This window comes from Salvelinus alpinus, chromosome 2 (assembly GCF_045679555.1).
Source record: "Salvelinus alpinus chromosome 2, SLU_Salpinus.1, whole genome shotgun sequence".
In the NCBI taxonomy this organism is placed as follows: Eukaryota; Metazoa; Chordata; class Actinopteri; order Salmoniformes; family Salmonidae; genus Salvelinus; species Salvelinus alpinus.
In genome coordinates this window covers 8,619,879-8,639,865 of record NC_092087.1, presented here as the reverse complement: position 1 = coordinate 8,639,865, position 19,987 = coordinate 8,619,879, and the positions used below count along the sequence as shown (strand labels likewise).

At 46.1% G+C, this 19,987-nt stretch overlaps 1 protein-coding gene across 2 annotated transcripts in view; it reads left to right on the top strand.

The window, feature by feature from the left end:
* Positions 1-19,987, top strand: part of LOC139553403 (acid-sensing ion channel 1) — a 430,248-nt gene that overhangs the window by 344,401 nt on the left and 65,860 nt on the right. For both annotated transcript variants that reach the window (XM_071365701.1, XM_071365693.1), the window contains 2 exons: positions 1,343-1,493; positions 10,111-10,238. In XM_071365701.1, coding sequence (XP_071221802.1) covers positions 1,343-1,493; positions 10,111-10,238 — 279 coding nt within the window. The remainder of the gene's footprint in view (positions 1-1,342; positions 1,494-10,110; positions 10,239-19,987) is intronic.

Genomic DNA, 19,987 nt, shown 5'->3' with positions numbered 1-19,987 from the left:
AAGGCACACACCTGTCTATATAAGGTCCCACAGTTGACAGTGCATGTCAGAAGGGTACCAAAACATTTCAACGGCTTGGAAGGTCCCCAAGAACACAGTGGCCTCCATCATTCTTAATTGGAAGAAGTTTGGAACCACCAAGACTCTTCCTAGAGCTGGCCGCCCGGCCAAACTGAGCAATCGGGGAAGAAGGGCCTTGGTCAGGGAGGTGATCAAGAACCTGATGGTCACTCTGACAGAGCTCTAGAGTTCCTCTGTGGAGATGGGAGAATCTTCCAGAAGGACAACCATCTCTGCAGCACTCCACCAATCAGGCCTTTATGGTAGAGTGGCCAGACAGAAGCCACTCCTCAGTAAAAGGCACATGACAGCCCGCTTGGAGTTTGCCAAAAGGCACCTAAAGGACTCTCAGACCATGAGAAACAAGATTCTCTAGTCTGATGAAACCAAGATTGAACTCTTTGGCCTGAATGCCAAGCGTCATGTCTAGTGTAAACTTGGCACCATCCCTACGATGAAGCATGGTGGTGGCAGGATCATGCTGTGGGGATGTTTTTCAGCAGAAGGGACTGGGAGACTAGTCAGAATCGAGGGAAAGATAAACGGAGCAAAGTACAGAGAGATCCTTGATGAAAACCTGCTCCAGAGTGCTCAGGACCTCAGACTGGGGTGAAGGTTCACCCTTCCAACAGGACAACGACCCTAAACACACAGCCAAGACAATGCAGGAGTGGCTTCAGGACAAGTTTCTGAATGTCCATGATTGGCCTCGCCAGAGGCCGGACTTAAACCTGATTGAACATCTCTGGAGAGACCTGAAAATAGCTGTGCAGCGAAGCTCCCCATCCAACCTGACAGAGCTTGATAGGCTCTACAGAGAAGAATTGGAGAAACTCCCCAAATACAGGTGTGCCAAGCTTGAAGCATCATACCCAAGAAGACTTGATGCTGTAATCGCTGCCAAAGTACTGAGTAAAGTGTCTGAATACTTTGCAAATGTTTTATAATTGTACAAAAATTTCTAAAAACCTGTTTTTGTTTTGTCATTATGGGGTATTGTGATGTCATTATGGGGTATTGTGATGTCATTATGAGGTATTGCTATGTCATTATGGGGTATTGTGTGTAGATTGATGAGGAAAAACTATTTAATCAATTTAAGAATAAGGCTGTAACGTAACAAAATGTGGAAAAGTCAAGGAGAGTGAATACTTTCCAAATGCAGGGAATAGGGTACCTTGTGGCTTAGGTTATAGTAGTGCCCTTTATTGGTTGGCATTTGAGACACAATGCGTTTTCTTCATTATATTGCGAAATGAAACCATTGGCCTTCTTGTTTCAGATCTTCACCCGTTATGGGAAGTGCTACACGTTCAACTCTGGCCAAGATAACCGGCCGCTGCTGGTGACCATGAAGGGAGGGATGGGTAACGGCCTGGAGCTGATGTTGGATATACAACAGGATGAATACCTGCCAGTCTGGGGAGAAACAGGTGAGGAGGGAGGGAGGGAGGGAGGGAGGGAGGGAGGGAGGGAGGGAGGGAGGGAGGGAGGGAGGGAGGGAGGGAGATAAGCCATGTCTATAACGTGAAACCACTTCAGAAGAATCAACAGAGAACAAACACTAGCTACCTGCTGAGGAAAGGAAGAGAGACAGATAGACAGGTAAGCAAGCTAGTCCACGTAGAATTTATTTTCAAACTCTCCGTTTCGGATCAACTCAATGAATCTGTTTTATAATAAAAGAACATCCTCTCAAAAAACTATCTTTGACATTTCCAAGAGAGATAATATCCTTGGAGAGAGATCAGAATCTTCACACTACACTTTTTGTTCCTCATCAATATGAATCTAGCTCATACTCCACACGGTTGGGAACACAATTGCAGTGAAAACGGTACATTATCGACTCTTTTAAATCAAGTTGAATGGGGGTGGAATTATCGAATGCTTCTTCATTGTCATATAATTGTATCTCTCGTCAGGAACGCTTGTTTTCTGCAGGAATCAAATGAAAGAATATGGCGGTAATGGAAATCAATGCAGCGCTTCTCTCTGCAACGGTATGTAGATGTCTGTGTGGAAAGGCCTTTCACTCGTCCTCAAAGGGACTATCTGGGAATATGTTTAATGGCCATTTCAATTCTTGATATCTACCCAGCTGATTACCAAAACAACTGCCGGGGAGGAGAAACTAATCTCATCACTGTAGCTTTAAGTCAGAGGCTGCAAAAGTCTTCAGAGTGAGTATGTAGAATTTAACACATGCATACAGTAGCGATTTGCATTTCTACGTCGATTTGCCGTTGGTATTCCAGTATTGAGGCCAAATATAAATGTTTTTTTACAATATTATGGTGACAGTGAAGTGACAGAATATATACAAATACTTAATTTGTTACTACTTTAATAGACATGTAAATGAATTTGTCCCAATACTTTTGGTCCAGTAAAATGCGGGGACTATGTTCAGAAAATGCTGTCATTTCTAAATGGATGAAAATTCCCTTCAAATAAAGCTGACTGATCCTCTCTTCTTTATCAGAGGCTCACACGGTATTCCAGTCAGGCTCACACGGTATTCCAGTCAGGCTCACACGGTATTCCAGTCAGGCTCACACGGTATTCCAGTCAGGCTCACACGGCATTCCAGTCAGGCTCACACGGTATTCCAGTCAGGCTCACACGGTATTCCAGTCAGGCTCACACGGTATTCCAGTCAGGCTCCCACGGCATTCCAGTCAGGCTCACACGGTATTCCAGTCAGGCTCACATGGTATTCCAGTCAGGCTCACACGGCATTCCAGTCAGGCTCCCAGGGGATTCCAGTCAGCCTCCCAGGGCTGTAATTGAAAAGAGAGAGGGAGGGTACTTTTAATGAGAGAGAGAGAGAGAGACAGAGAGAGAGAGAGATACTGGTAATGAGAGAGAGAGATATAGAGATACTGGTAATGAGAGAGAGAGAGATAGAGATACTGGTAATGAGAGAGAGAGAGATAGAGATACTGGTAATGAGAGAGAGAGATATAGAGATACTGGTAATGAGAGATATAGAGATACTGGTAATGAGAGATATAGAGATACTGGTAATGAGAGATATAGAGATACTGGTAATGAGAGATATAGAGATACTGGTAATGAGAGATATAGAGATACTGGTAATGAGAGAGAGAGATATAGAGATACTGGTAATGAGAGAGAGAGAGATATAGAGGTACTGGTAATGAGATATATAGAGAGACTGGTAATGAGAGAGAGAGAGACTGGTAATGAGAGAGAGAGAGACTGGTAATGAGAGATACAGTGGGGCAAAAAAGTATTTAGTCAGCCACCAATTGTGCAAGTTCTCCCACTTAAAAAGATGAGAGAGGCCTGTAATTTTCATCATAGGTACACTTCAACTATGACAGACAAAATGAGAAAAGAAAATCCAGAAAATCACATTGTAGGATTTTTTATGAATTTATTTGCAAATTATGGTGGAAAATAAGTATTTGGTCACCTACAAACAAGCAAGATTTCTGTCTCTCACAGACCTGTAACTTCTTCTTTAAGAAGCTCCTCTGTCCTCCACTTGTTACCTGTATTAATGGCACCTGTTTGAACTTGTTATCAGTATAAAAGACACCTGTCCACAACCTCAAACAGTCACACTCCAAACTCCACTATGGCCAAGACCAAAGAGCTGTCAAAGGACACCAGAAACAAAATTGTAGACCTGCACCAGGCTGGGAAGACTGAATCTGCAATAGGTAGCAGCTTGGTTTGAAGAAATCAACTGTGGGAGCAATTATTAGGAAATGGAAGACATACAAGACCACTGATAATCTCCCTCGATCTGGGGCTCCACGCAAGATCTCACCCCATTAGGGTCAAAATGATCACAAGAACGGTGAGCAAAAATCCCAGAACCACACGGGGGGACCTAGTGAATGACCTGCAGAGAGCTGGGACCAAAGTAACAAAGCCTACCATCAGTAACACACTACGCTCCAGGGACTCAAATCCTGCAGTGCCAGACGTGTCCCCCTGCTTAAGCCAGTACATGTCCAGGCCCGTCTGAAGTTTGCTAGAGAGCATTTGGATGATCCAGAAGAAGATTGGGAGAATGTCATATGTTCAGATGAAACCAAAATATAACTTTTGGTAAAAACTCAACTCGTCGTGTTTGGAGGACAAAGAATGCAGAGTTGCATCCAAAGAACACCATACCTACTGTGAAGCATGGGGGTGGAAACATCATGCTTTGGGGCTGTTTTTCTGCAAAGGGACCAGGACGACTGATCCGTGTAAAGGACAGAATGAATGGGGCCATGTATCGTGAGATTTTGAGTGAAAACCTCCTTCCATCAGCAAGGGCATTGAAGATGAAACGTGGCTGGGTCTTTCAGCATGACAATGATCCCAAACACACCGCCCGGGCAACGAAGGAGTGGCTTCGTAAGAAGCATTTCAAGGTCCTGGAGTGGCCTAGCCAGTCTCCAGATCTCAACCCCATAGAAAATCTTTGGAGGGAGTTGAAAGTCCGTGTTGCCCAGCAACAGCCCCAAAACATCACTGCTCTAGAGGAGATCTGCATGGAGGAATGGGCCAAAGTACCAGCAACAGTGTGTGAAAACCTTGTGAAGACTTACAGAAAACGTTTGACCTCTGTCATGGCCAACAAAGGGTATATAACAAAGTATTGAGATAAACTTTTGTTATTGACCAAATACTTATTTTCCACCATAATTTGCAAATAAATTCATTAAAAATCCTACAATGTGATTTTCTGGATTTCTTTTTCTCATTTTGTCTGTCATAGTTGAAGTGTACCTATGATGAAAATTACAGGCCTCTCTCATCTTTTTAAGTGGGAGAACTTGCACAATTGGTGGCTGACTAAATACTTTTTTGCCCCACTGTATAGAGATACTGGTAATGAGAGAGAGAGAGACTGGTAATGAGAGAGAGAGAGACTGGTAATGAGAGAGAGAGAGACTGGTAATGAGAGATATAGAGATACTGGTAATGAGAGAGAGAGAGACTGGTAATGATATATATAGAGAGACTGGTAATGAGAGAGAGAGAGACTGGTAATGAGAGAGAGAGAGACTGGTAATGAGAGAGACAGAGAGAGAGAGACAGAGAGAGACTGGTAATGAGAGAGAGAGAGAGAGAGACTGGTAATGAGAGAGAGAGAGACTGGTAATGAGAGAGACAGAGAGAGAGAGAGACAGAGAGAGACTGGTAGTGAGGAAGAGATAGGTACGAGGGAATTCTTCATTCCATTCCCCCTATTCCAGAATGTCTTTTAAATGTTTCAATCATTCTAAAACAGTACTCATCCCATCATTTTTTATAGCCACCATGACACGTACGCATACTAGAAATATTGTTCTATTCTGTTTGACATACTAAATGGCACCGGTTAGTGTGTGTGTGTGTGTGTGTGTGTGTGTGTGTGTGTGTGTGTGTGTGTGTGTGTGTGTGTGTGTGTGTGTGTGTGTGTGTGTGTGTGTGTGTGTGTGTGTGTGTGTGTGTGTGTGTGTGTGTGTGTGTGTGTGTGTGTGTGCGCTAAGCCCTTCCCAGGTGGTACATGGTCTCGGGTGGTACATGGCTACTATTACAGCCTCCCATCTGCTCATGATAAATATATGGCTTCCTCGTCGGGGAACAGACTCTACAAGATGTCAAAAGCGCTCCACAGGGATGCTGGCCCATGTTGACTCCAATGATTCCCACAGTTGTGCCAAGTTGACTGGATGTCCTTTGGGTTGAAACACACAGGACACTTTAATGAAGCGTGAAATACCCAGCGACGTTGCAGTTCTTGACTGGCACCTACTACCACACCCCGTTCAAAGGCATTTGTCTTGCCCATTCACCCTCTAAATGACACACATACACAATATATATCTCAATTGTCTCAAGGCTTAAAAATCCTTCTTTAACCTGTCTCCTCCCCTTCATCTACATCGATTGAAGTGGATTTAACAAGTGACATCAATAAGGGATCATAGCTTTCACCTGGATTCACCTGGTCAGTCTGTCATGGAGAGACTAGGTGTTCCTAATGTTTTGTCCACTAAGTGTATAGTGCACTAACTTAGGGCTCTGTTCAAGAATAGGCCTACTGCACTATGTCGGTAGTAGGGTGCCATTTGGGAAGCAGGCTAGAAGAGCACAGTGTCCGGGCGGCCAGAGGAAACCAGGCTAGAAGAGGACAGTGTCCGGGCGGCCAGAGGAAACCAGGCTAGAAGAGGACAGTGTCCGGGCGGCCAGAGGAAGCCAGGCTAGAAGAGGACAGTTTCCGGGCGGCCAGAGGAAACCAGGCTAGAAGCGGCCAGAGGAAACCAGGCTAGAAGAGGACAGTGTCCGGGTGGCCAGAGGAAACCAGGCTAGAAGAGGACAGTGTCCGGGTGGCCAGAGGAAGGTCAGGCTAGAAGAGGACAGTGTCCGGGCGGCCAGAGGAAGGTCAGGCTAGAAGAGGACAGTGTCCGGGCGGCCAGAGGAAGGTCAGACTAGAAGAGGACAGTGTCCGGGCGGCCAGAGGAAGGTCAGGCTAGAAGAGGCCAGTGTCCGGGCGGCCAGAGGAAGGTCAGGCTAGAAGAGGACAGTGTCCAGGTGGCCAGAGGAAACCAGGCTAGAAGAGGACAGTGTCCGGGTGGCCAGAGGAAGGTCAGGCTAGAAGAGCACAGTGTCCGGGTGGCCAGAGGAAGGTCAGGCTAGAAGAGGACAGTGTCCGGGTGGCCAGAGGAAACCAGGCTAGAAGAGGACAGTGTCCGGGTGGCCAGAGGAAGTCAGGCTAGAAGAGCACAGTGTCCGGGTGGCCAGAGGAAATCAGGCTAGAAGAGGGCAGTGTCTTGGTGGCCAGAGGAAGGTCAGGCTAGAAGAGGACAGTCTGGGTGGCCAGAGGAAGTCAGGCTAGAAGAGGACAGTCTGGGTGGCCAGAGGAAGTCAGGCTAGAAGAGGACAGTCTGGGTGGCCAGAGGAAGTCAGGCTAGAAGAGGACAGTCTGGGTGGCCAGAGGAAGGTCAGGCTAGAAGAGGACAGTCTGGGTGGCCAGAGGAAGGTCAGGCTAGAAGAGGACAGTCTGGGTGGCCAGAGGAAGTCAGGCTAGAAGAGGACAGTCTGTGTGGCCAGAGGAAGGTCAGGCTAGAAGAGGACAGTCTGGGTGGCCAGAGGAAGTCAGGCTAGAAGAGGACAGTCTGGGTGGCCAGAGGAAGTCAGGCTAGAAGAGGACAGTCTGGGTGGCCAGAGGAAGGTCAGGCTAGAAGAGGACAGTCTGGGTGGCCAGAGGAAGTCAGGCTAGAAGAGGACAGTCTGGGTGGCCAGAGGAAACCAGGCTACCAGAGGACAGTGTCCGGGTGGCCCTCCTTCTTTTACCCTTTAGGGCAGGGGGCTAGTGGATGGATAGGGGATGGCTAGGGGATAGATAGGGGAGGGGGATAGGGGATGGATAGGGGATGGATAGGGGAGGGGGATAGGGGATGGGGATAAGGGATGGATAGGGGATGGATAGGGGATGGGGTTAGGGGATGGATAGGGGATGGGGATAAGGGATGGATAGGGGATGGATAGGGGATGGGGATAGTGGATGGATAGGGGAGGGATAGGGGATGATTGGGGATGGATAGGGGATGGATAGGGGATGGGGATTGTGGATGGATAGGGGATGGATAGGGGAGGGATAGGGGATGATTGGGGATGGATAGGGGGATGGATAGGGGAGGGATAGGGGATGATTTGGGGATGGATAGGGGGATGGATAGGGAATGGATAGGGGATGGATAGGGGATGGGGGATGGGGATGGGGATGGGGATGGGGGATGGATAGGGGATGGGGATAGTGGATGGATAAGGGATGGATAGGGGATGGATAGGGGATGGATAGGGGAGGGCTAGTTGATGGATAGGGGATGATTGGGGATGGATAGGAGGATGGATAGGGGATTGGGCTAAGGGATGGATAGGGGATGGATTGGGGATGGATAGGGGATGGATTGGGGATGGCTAAGGGATGGATAGGGGATGGATAGGGGATGGATTGGGGATGGCTAAGGGATGGATAGGGGATGGATAGGGGATGGATAGGGGAAGGATAGGGGATGGATAGGGGTTGGAGATAAGGGATGGGTAAGGAATGGGGCTAGGAGATGGTAGGGGATGGGTATGGGATGGATAAGGGATGGGATAGGGGATGGGTAGGAGATGGATAGGGCATGGGTAGGGGATGGATGGGGGTAGGGGATGGGTAGGGGATGGGGCTAGGGGATGGATAGGGGATGGATAGGGGATGGATAGGGCATGGGTAGGGGATGGGGCTAGGGGATGGATAGGGGATGTGATAGGGGATGGATAAGGGATGGTTAGGGGATGGGGGTAGGGGATGGATAGGGGATGGATAGGGGATGGTTAGGGGATGGATAGGGGATGGATTGGGGATGGCTAAGGGATGGATAGGGGATGGATAGGGGATGGATTGGGGATGGATAGGGGATGGATAGGGGTTGGAGATAAGGGATGGGTAAGGAATGGGGCTAAGAGATGGTATGGGATGGATAAGGGATGGATAGGGGATGGGTAGGGGTTCGGGGTAGGAGATGGATAGGGCATGGGTAGGGGATGGATAGGGGATAGGGGATGGGAATAGGGGATGGATTGGGGATGGTTAGGGGATAGATAGGGGTTGGAGATAAGGGATGGGTAAGGAATGGGGCTAGGAGATGGTAGGGGATGGGTATGGGATGGATAAGGGATGGGTTAGGGGATGGGTAGGGGTTCGGGGTAGGAGATGGATAGGGCATGGGTAGGGGATGGATAGGGGATGGGGGCTGGGGATAGGGGATGGATAGGGGATGGGGGTAGGGGATGGATAGTGGATGGACAGGGGATGGATAGGGGATGGATAGGGGATGGGGCTAGGGGATGGATAGGGGATGGGGTAGGGGATGGATAGTGGATGGATAGGGGATGGATAGGGCATGGGTAGGGGATGGGGCTAGGGGATGGATAGGGGATGGGGGTAGGGGATGGATAGGGGATGGGGGTAGGGGATGGATAAGGGATGGACAGGGGATGGATAGGCGATGGGGGTAGGGGATGGATAAGGGATGGGGGCTAGGGGATGGATAAGGGATGGGGGTAGGGGATGGATAAGGGATGGGGGTAGGGGATGGATAGGGGATGGGGGTAGGGGATGGATAAGGGATGGACAGGGGATGGATAGGGGATGGGGGTAGGGGATGGATAGTGGATGGACAGGGGATGGATAGGGGATGGGGGTAGGGGATGCCTAGGTGATGGGGATAGGGGATAGGGGATGGGTAGGGGATGGATAGGGGGTGGGGATAAGGGATAGGTAAGGGATGGGGCTAGGGGATGGGTACGGGATGGATAGGGGACAGGACAGGGGATAGGTAGGGGTGGGGCTAGGAGATGGATAGGGCATGGGAAGGGGAAGGATAGGGATGGGGATAGGGATAGAGGATGGGTAAGGGATGGAGATAGGGGATGGATTGGGGAGGGATAGGGATGAGGATAGGGGATGGGGATGGATGGGGATAAGGGATGGATAGAGGATGAGTAGGGGAGGGGGATGGATAGGGGATGGGTAAGTGATGGGGATAGGGGATGGGGATAAGGGATGGGTAGGGGATGGATAGAGGATGAGTAGGGGAGGGGGATGGATAGGGGATGGGTAAGTGATGGGGATAAGGGATGTGGCTAGGAGATGAATAGGGTGTAGGTAAGGGATAGATAGGGGACATTAGGGGATGGATGGGGATAAGGGATGAGGCTAGGAGATGGATAGGGGACGTTAGGGGATGGATGGGGATAAGGGATGGGTAGGGAATAGATAGGGGACGTTAGGGGATGGATGGGATAAGGGATGGGGATAAGAGCAGGCTAGAAGACAGGAGGAACATCAACAATAGAGTATACATCATTTTGAGATCAATCTGTTCTTCTGATTCCTTATTGTAATCAGATATTCAGGTTATTAATTTCATGGTTTTTTTCTCTGTCCAGTTGAATGAAATCATACTGATTAATGCACTGACCCATGCTGTTTCTGACATCTGTTTTTGGAATGCAAGTTTCTTATCTTTCCCTTCCTCTCTCCAGATGAGACGTCGTTCGAGGCGGGCATCAAGGTTCAGATCCACACACAGGACGAGCCTCCCTTCATTGACCAGCTGGGTTTCGGAGTGGCCCCGGGCTTCCAGACCTTCGTATCCTGTCAGGAACAACGGGTAGGGTATCAATCAATCAATCAATCAAGCCTGACATTATTGGCTCTTCCCTATGTGGGCTTGCTACAAGGGAAGGCACAAAATGAGTAAAAACAAAATAAGGGTTGTGTGGGTTATTTTTGATGTCTGTATGTGGGAGGTTGTTTTGTTGTTCCTGATGATGTCATCCTGCTACATTAATGGGGGGCTGAATGACGTGTGTTGTTCTGAAACACAGTCAGTCAGTTTCACCCTGAAACAGACTCTGACCCTGAAACAGACTCTGACCCTGAAAAGACTCTGACCCTGAAAAGACTCTGACCCTGAAACAGACTCTGACCCTGAAACAGACTCTGACCCTGAAAAGACTCTGACCCTGAAACAGACTCTGACCCTGAAAAGACTCTGACCCTGAAACAGACTCTGACCCTGAAAAGACTCTGACCCTGAAACAGACTCTGACCCTGAAACAGACTCTGACCCTGAAACAGACTCTGACCCTGAAAAGACTCTGACCCTGAAACAGACTCTGACCCTGAAACAGACTCTGACCCTGAAACAGACTCTGACCCTGAAACAGACTCTGACCCTGAAACAGACTCTGACCCTGAAACAGACTCTGACCCTGAAAAGACTCTGACCCTGAAACAGACTCTGACCCTGAAAAGACTCTGACCCTGAAACAGACTCTGACCCTGAAAAGACTCTCCAATCTCCTTTTATTTTCCTGACGTATGTTACATTACAGGGATCTCATTAGTGGCTTGGTGGATATCCACACTTTTCAATCAGTGCTCCCATGCTCTCTCTTCGGGAGAGAAGAATAATTCCATATGATGTGTTCCAACCAACTCTACCCTCTCATCATCTACACTACCGTTCAAAACGTCGGGGTCACTTAGAAACGTCCTTGTTTTTTAAAGAAAGGCACATTTTGTTGTCCATTAAAATAACATCAAATTGATCAGAAACACAGTGCAGACATTGTTAATGTTGTAAATGACCATTGCAGTTGGAAACGATTTTAATGAATATCTACATAGGCGTACAGAGGCCCATTATCAGCAAGCATCACTCCTGGGTTCCAATGGCACATTGTGTTAGCTAATCCAAGTTTATAATTTTAAAAGGCTAATTGATCATTAGAAAACCCTTTTGCAATTATGTTAGCACAGCTGAAAACAGTTGTCCTGATTAAAGAAGCAATAAAACTGGCCTTCTTTAGACAAGTTGAGTATCTGGAGCATCAGCATTTATGGGTTCGATAACAGGCTCAAAATGGCCAGAAACAAATACCTTTCTTCTGAAACTCGTCAGTCTATTCTTGTTCTGAGAAATTAACCTCTTTGTGCTAGGGGGTAGTATTCGGAAGTTCGGATGACTGACGTGCCCAAAGTAAACTGCCTGTTACTCAGGCCCAGAAGCTAGGATATGCATATAATTGGAGCATAATCTAGCATTGGAAAGAAAACACTCTGAAGTTTATAAAACTGCTAAAATAATGTCTGTGAGTATAACAGAACTGATATGGCAGGCGAAAACCAGAGGAAAATCCACCCAGAACTTTTTTTTTTAGGTCACAGACCATTTCAATGCTAGCCTATGGGATATACAAATAAATAGGACCCAGATTGCAGTTCCTATGGCTTCCACTAGATGCCAACAGTCTTTAGAAAGGGTTTCAGGCTTGTTTCTTGAAAAATGAACAATTAGTTGTAGTTTTTCCAAGGTGTCCCTCATTAGAAAAGTAGTCTTGTTGTGCGTGAATGAGGTGCGCGCTTTCGTTATTTATCTTCCCTATTGAACATACTATTCTTCATCTTAAATTTTATAATTTATTTAGATATTAGAGTACCTGAGGATTAATTAGAAACATCGTTTGACTTGTTTGGACGAACTTTACCAGGAACTTTTTGGATTTGTTTGTATGCATGTTGAACAAGTGGATTACTGAAATCATTGGCGCCAACTAAACAGACTTTTTGGGATAAAAGAAGGACTTTATCAAACAAGATGACCATTCATTGTATAGCTGGGACCCTTGGGATTGCAAACAGAGGAAGATCTTCAAAGGTAAGTAATTTATTTAATCGCTATTTGTGATTTTTGTGACGCCTGTGCTGGTTTGAAAAAGTATTTTGATGTGGGGTGCTGTCCTCAGATAATCACATGGTATGCTTTCGCCGTAAAGCCTTTTTGAAATCTGACAAAGCGGTTGGATTAACAAGAAGTTACATTTTTAAATGATGTAGGACACTTGTATGTTCAAGAATGTTCAATTTTACTAATTTGTCATTTGAATTTGGCGCCCTCCAACTTCACCGGATGTTGTCGATTTTGATACCGCTAACTGGATCGGATCCCTAAGGCTATTCCATGCAAGAAATTGACAAGAAACTGAAGATCTCGTACAACACTGTGTACTACACCCTTCACAAAACAGCGCAAACTGGCCCTAACCAGAATAGAAAGAGGAGTGGGAGGTCCCGGTACACAACTGGGTTGGACCTTTCTGCTGCATGCTTGTAAGGCTCTGATTGTCCAAAAGGGGTCCGGACCCGTCTCTTCACTCTGGACGATGATCCTTTAAAGATAGTCTAGCCAGCCATGTCAATGGTTCCCATTGGGTGATGAGAGTAGCGTACTATGGTGATTTGAGAAGTAGTAGAGTGGTCCCACTTAAATTCGCTTTTGTAGATACTTTACGATACAATAACATCACCTCCCGGACAATCAATGGTTCGGCTGACAGCTAATCAGCCATACCAGTGATTGTCCGGGAGGTGACATTATCTTCTCTATCTCGTGTTGAGAGTTCAAACTACTTTGGACATGAGCTGCAGCTACATGCCTCTCTGATCTAAATGTTAATTTCTTTACCAATTATTTTATGCACTCTGGTCGAAAGGGACGGTTCCGTGAGGCTGATTCGCTCTCTGACCTCACTCAGGGCGTGACTCCTTACTGTGCAAAGTTTATAGGACACAAATGATCTCTTATGGCTCCTAAAATCACATTCCTATCTTAACCTAAATACTTTCATCATTTTTTATATTGCATACACAACAGGAAGGATGGAGACTTCATACATGTAGTGTATATACTTTAAGTTACAGTATTTCCTTTATAAAAATGTTTATGACATCACAAAATAACAACCCATATGACATTATTATTCTTTAGCTCGCCTCTGACCATTCCCCACGTTCTCTGTTAGGAATATTTTACAGTATTCGCTTTGGAACGTGTTAGAGTTTCGGCGGGAAAAGTCTCTGGAGACAAAGGAACCTCCTGTGTTCATTTGGAGAGGGATGTTCTCTGGATCTCATTAAATTAGGGTGGCAGGTAGCCTAGTGGTTAGAGCGTTGGACTAGTAACCAAAAGGTTGCCAGATCAAATCCCCGAGCTGACAAGGTAAAAAATCTGTCGTTCTGAACAAGGAAGTTAACTTCTACTTGCTACGCATCCTGGATCCGGGAGCACCCCCCACAGTAAAAAAGCTGACTAGCATAGCCTAGCATAGCGTCACAAGTAAATACTAGCATCTAAATATCATTAAATCACAAGTCCAAGACACCAGATGAAAGATACAGATCTCGTGAATCCAGCCTTCATTTCTGATTTTTAAAATGTTTTACAGGGAAGACACAATATGTAAATCTATTAGCTAACCACGATAGCAAAAGACACAACTTTTTTTCCCACCATTTTTTTCCTGCATAGGTAGCTATCACAATTTCGACCAAATAAAGATATATATAGCCACTAACCAAGAAACAACTTCATAAGATGACAGTCTGATAACATATTTATTGTATAGCATATGTTTTTTTAGAAAAATGTGCATATTTCAGGTATAAATCACAGTTCTACATTGCAGCTGCAATCTGAAATAGTGCCGAAGCTGCCAGAATAATTACAGAGACCAACGTCAAATACCTAATTACTCATCTTAAAACATTTCTGAAAAATACACAGCGTACAGCAAATGAAAGCCCAACATCTTGTGAATCCAGCCAATATGTCAGATTTTTTAAGTGTTTTACAGCGAAAACACAATATAGCATTATATTAGCTTAGCACAATAGCCAGAAACACAAGCAATTTACCAGCAGCACAGGTTAGCGATCGTAACAATACAGCAAAAGATATATAATTTTTGACTAACCTTGATATACTTCGTCAGATGACAGTCCTGTAACATCATATTACACAATGCATATAGGTTTTGTTCGAAAATGTGCATATTTAGCAGCACAAATCGTGGCTATACAATGTGATCAGTGGCAACAGGTCATGCATTCTGGCCGGCGCCGTCTTGGAAAGGCACCTAAGTTTACGATTATTTATCGATTAGATTGACTAAAAAATACAGGTTGGACAGCAAATGAAAGATGCATTAGTTATTAATGCAACCGCTGAGTTAGATTTTTAAAATTAACGTTACTAGACATACAGTGTGCGTTACAGCCAGACTAGTGCCGCAATAATGGCGGACAAATGCGTTTACATTTTTCCACATAAATACGGAATAACATCATAAATAGCTCTTACTTTTGGACGAGCTTCCATCAGAATCTTGGGCAAGGTGTCCTTTGTCCAAAAGAATCGTTGCTTGGTTGTAAAACGTCGTCTTCAACTTCGGAATTAGCAGCTAACAATAGCTATGTGGCCACAACATGCCCAAATCCCCAAAACGCAATACTAAGGAAATTCCGAAAATAGCAATATACTCGCATAAACTGATATAACTCGGTTTAAAATAACTTCGTTATGATGTTTCTAACACCTATATCGAATTAAATTACAGACGGATATAGCTAAGGCCGATAACTGAGCGTTTCAAAATGCCATCTTGAGGTCTTGCTTTGCGCAATGACGAACGACGAAAAGAGAGCTCACTTCGTTCCTTGGCCTTTTATAAGCTCTGAGAACTACGTAGACACTCCATTCCACTTCTCATTGGTTACTGACATCCAGGGGAAGGCGGGTGCAGTTCATGTCGACCCATAGGATACATACAGAGCTTTAAACTGATCTGAGAACAGAGCCTCGTTTTCAGACCTTCGCAGTTCCTGTCATGGATTTCGCTGCAGAAAGAGTTCTGGTTCACCCACAGACATAATCCAAACGGTTTTAGAAACTAGAGATTGTTTTCTATCCAATAGTAATAATAATATGCATATTGTACGAGCAAGAATTGAGTATGAGGCAGTTTAATTTGGAGACGATATTTTCCAAAGTGGAAACAGCGCCCCCTAGATTGAGAAAAGGTTTTTAACCCACTGTTCCTAGGTCATCATTGAAAATAAGAACTTGTTCTTAATTGACTTGCCAAGTGAAATAAATGTTAAAAATATATATTTTACAAAAGGGCGTGAGGTGTCAACCCCCCACCCCAGCAGCTCCCTCCTCCCCCTCTGTGGGTGAGAGAGGGTCTGGTTGAAATAAGCCATTTTTAAGCTGATCCTCACAGGACAGTCATGACAAATGCGTATGATGAAATGAACACAGGAGATAGGGATTGAATAGATCATGTTTCTGCCAGACAGGTCATCAGAGCACGCAACAGAACAGTGTACTGTCTACACTCTGTCTCCTCTCGGTTTGTTGTTTTTATGAAATCATTTCTAAATCATAGCTAAAGTTTGTATTGCTATGAATACCGCAACGCGGTCAGCCTTTATGGCTGGGACTGCGAGTTTGTCTCCAGGATTCCTGTTAAGTAGCAGTTAGCTGCTAGCCATCATGAAAATGGAGCAGGCTAACGCTAGCAGTGCTAGCCTACCGGTGTGTTTATCCACGGCTGGGAGCAAATGCTTCAGGTGTGAGATAATTTCCACACAATCATAAGATGAAGATAAGATGGAACTAGAAAATGGAAAGGGATTTGTCTGCCCTAAAGGCACCACCATCAAGCAGCTTAGGGAAGAGATCCTCCGGCTATTAGCTCAGCTGAGAGAAAAGGATAACATGCTTTCTAAGTACACCGACCTTACTGTAACCCAGGCAAACCGAATCACAGTTTTAAATGCCTCCTATAGCAAAGCTGTCGATGAGTCGGGTGGCGTTGATCTGTCCCAATCCAACGGACAGATGTTCAGCTCAACTCTGCGGCCCCATGGGAGACTGGACACTCGCAAGGCGTAGGAGATGGGGGAGGCAGTCTGGCCACCCTTCATCTATCCGAGAAGATCTGATCCAGCTATCAAGCAGCTTTGCCCCGCTTGAGATGGATCTACCAGCCCAGGAAGTCAGCACAGATCTTGGGTGTATACACTCCCCCATGGCCACCACAGTTCAGCAGGTCTTTGACTCAAGACAGAAGGGTCTCAGGCCATCCTCCCCCCGTCATCTGTTGCTGGTGTGAAGAGTCAGGCTAGCCTGGCTCGAAGCCTGCGTCACCCCTGCCCGAGTCAGTCCCATCCCGCTCCTTCTCTTCCTGCCCCATCGGATTCCATCACAACAACCATCATTGTGGGCAGCTAGATGGTGAGAGATTTTGGCCTACTTATGGTCTGTGGACCGACCAAGGTCCACTGTCACCCAGGAGCCCCGTGTCCATGACATCAACTCCCTCCTGCCGGTTCTGGACAATATTGTCACCATCGTCACTCACATACTGTAGGTTTTAACGACCTTCGTTTTAGGCAATTTGAGGGAGGACAATTTTTTTTAAACACCCTCACTAGAACAGGGAAGCCAGCTAGCTAGTTAAGCAGGCAAATATTTCCTAAAATATGTCATTTATTCGTGGGTAGCTAGCTAACAATTATTTTTGGCTAGCTAGCAAGTTAGCCCTATTGATTTACTATGGACTTAACCATTCTCTGAACCTCCTTCTTCTAGCCAGGACAATGGCAATAAAGACTAAACAAGATAAACACAAAGCAAACATTTTACTTCATAACTATCAGCTAGCTATATGTGAATTGAAAAATTGTAGCTAACCAGATAGTATAACAGGCAAAAATGACCTTATCCAAGGAAGATGTCAATTCTTTGTGGGTAGCAATTATTTGTGGCTATCTGGCTAGCTAACAGTAGTAGCTAGCCAGTTAGCTCTATTGCCTTCCTATGGGCTTACAACCTATGCACACTACAGTGGGTATTGTAGGCAGGTAACCATGCCAAAATTGAACACAACATGTATTTATTAACATATCAAGATAAAATATTGTAGTCAGGCAACATATGAGATGTGAGTTTATTTTCTCTCGCTTCAGTTCAAATAGTGGCAGCCATTTTGATTTCAAGAAAATGTGTCATTTTTATTTGCTGCGTCATATTTCTTTGCATACTTCCCATTGAAGCTTGCATCGATGCTTCAAAATATGTACAAACGGAGTACACATTCAATAAGTGCCCACCATGCTCCATTTCACATACTTTGATTTGAACTCATACTCCGACCCTCCCGTGCTCCAATTTACGTGCTCGGAGCACGGTAGTATGAATTATGAGAAACACGCAGGGTTCACCCTAACCGCAGGGGTTCTAGGATTATTTCCAGCAACATCAAACTGTTTCAGAGACTGACAGACAGGGTCTGGTAGTGCTCCAGTCCCAGCAACATCAAACTGTTTTAGAGACTGACAGACAGGGCCTGGTAGTGCTCCAGTCCCAGCAACATCAAACTGTTTTAGAGACTGACAGACAGGGTCAGGTAGTGCTCCAGTCCCAGCAACATCAAACTGTTTCAGAGACTGACAGACAGGGTCAGGTAGTGCTCCAGTCCCAACAACATCAAACTGTTTTAGAGACTGACAGACAGGGTCTGGTAGTGTTCCAGTCCCAGCAACATGAAACTGTTTCAGAGACTGACAGACAGGGTCAGGTAGTGCTCCAGTCCCAACAACATCAAACTGTTTTAGAGACTGACAGACAGGGTCTGGTAGTGCTCCAGTCCCAGCAACATCAAACTGTTTTAGAGACTAATAGACAGGGTCAGGTACTGCTCCAGTCCCAGCGACATGAAACTGTTTCAGAGACTGACAGACAGGGTCTGGTAGTGCTCCAGTCCCAGCAACATCAAACTGTTTCAGAGACTGACAGACAGGGTCAGGTAGTGCTCCAGTCCCAGCAACATCAAACTGTTTCAGAGACTGACAGACAGGGTCAGGTAGTGCTCCAGTCCCAGCAACATCAAACTGTTTTAGAGACTGACAGACAGGGTCAGGTAGTGCTCCAGTCCCAGCAACATCAAACTGTTTTAGAGACTGACAGACAGGGTCAGGTAGTGCTCCAGTCCCAGCAACATCAAACTGTTTCAGAGACTGACAGACAGGGTCAGGTAGTGCTCCAGTCCCAACAACATCAAACTGTTTTAGAGACTGACAGACAGGGTCTGGTAGTGCTCCAGTCCCAGCAACATCAAACTGTTTTAGAGACTGACAGACAGGGTCTGGTAGTGCTCCAGTCCCAGCAACATCAAACTGTTTTAGAGACTGACAGACAGGGTCTGGTAGTGCTCCAGTCCCAGCAACATCAAACTGTTTTAGAGACTGACAGACAGGGTCTGGTAGTGCTCCAGTCCCAGCAACATGAAACTGTTTCAGAGACTGACAGACAGGGTCAGGTAGTGCTCCAGTCCCAGCAACATCAAACTGTTTTAGAGACTGACAGACAGGGTCAGGTAGTGCTCCAGTCCCAGCAACATCAAACTGTTTCAGAGACTGACAGACAGGGTCAGGTAGTGCTCCAGTCCCAGCAACATCAAACTGTTTTAGAGACTGACAGACAGGGCCTGGTACTGCTCCAGTCCCAACGACATCAAACGGTTTTAGAGACTGACAGACAGGGTCTGGTAGTGCTCCAGTCCCAGCAACATCAAACTGTTTTAGAGACTGACAGACAGGGCCTGGTACTGCTCCAGTCCCAACGACATCAAACGGTTTTAGAGACTGACAGACAGGGTCTGGTAGTGCTCCAGTCCCAGCAACATCAAACTGTTTTAGAGACTGACAGACAAGGTCTGGTAGTGCTCCAGTCCCAGCAACATCAAACTGTTTTAGAGACTGACAGACAGGGTCAGGTAGTGCTCCAGTCCCAGCAACATCAAACTGTTTTAGAGACTGACAGACAGGGTCTGGTAGTGCTCCAGTCCCAGCAACATGAAACTGTTTCAGAGACTGACAGACAGGGTCAGGTAGTGCTCCAGTCCCAGCAACATCAAACTGTTTTAGAGACTGACAGACAGGGTCAGGTAGTGCTCCAGTCCCAGCAACATCAAACTGTTTCAGAGACTGACAGACAGGGTCAGGTAGTGCTCCAGTCCCAGCAACATCAAACTGTTTTAGAGACTGACAGACAGGGCCTGGTACTGCTCCAGTCCCAACGACATCAAACTGTTTTAGAGACTGACAGACAGGGTCTGGTAGTGCTCCAGTCCCAGCAACATCAAACTGTTTTAGAGACTGACAGACAGGGCCTGGTACTGCTCCAGTCCCAACAACATCAAACGGTTTTAGAGACTGACAGACAGGGTCTGGTACTGCTCCAGTCCCAGCAACATCAAACTGTTTTAGAGACTGACAGACAGGGTCTGGTAGTGCTCCAGTCCCAGCAACATCAAACTGTTTTAGAGACTGACAGACAGGGTCTGGTAGTGCTCCGATCCTCTCTGTCAGAATAACCAACAGAGGACTTGGAAACCATATCAACTCCTGTAGAAATGGCACTGTGGTTATTGTGAGTGACCTAATTTATGTTTGTCTAACTCCGCCTTCTAGTGAGTTTTTACAAACTGTCATCTCCTACCATGCTGATAG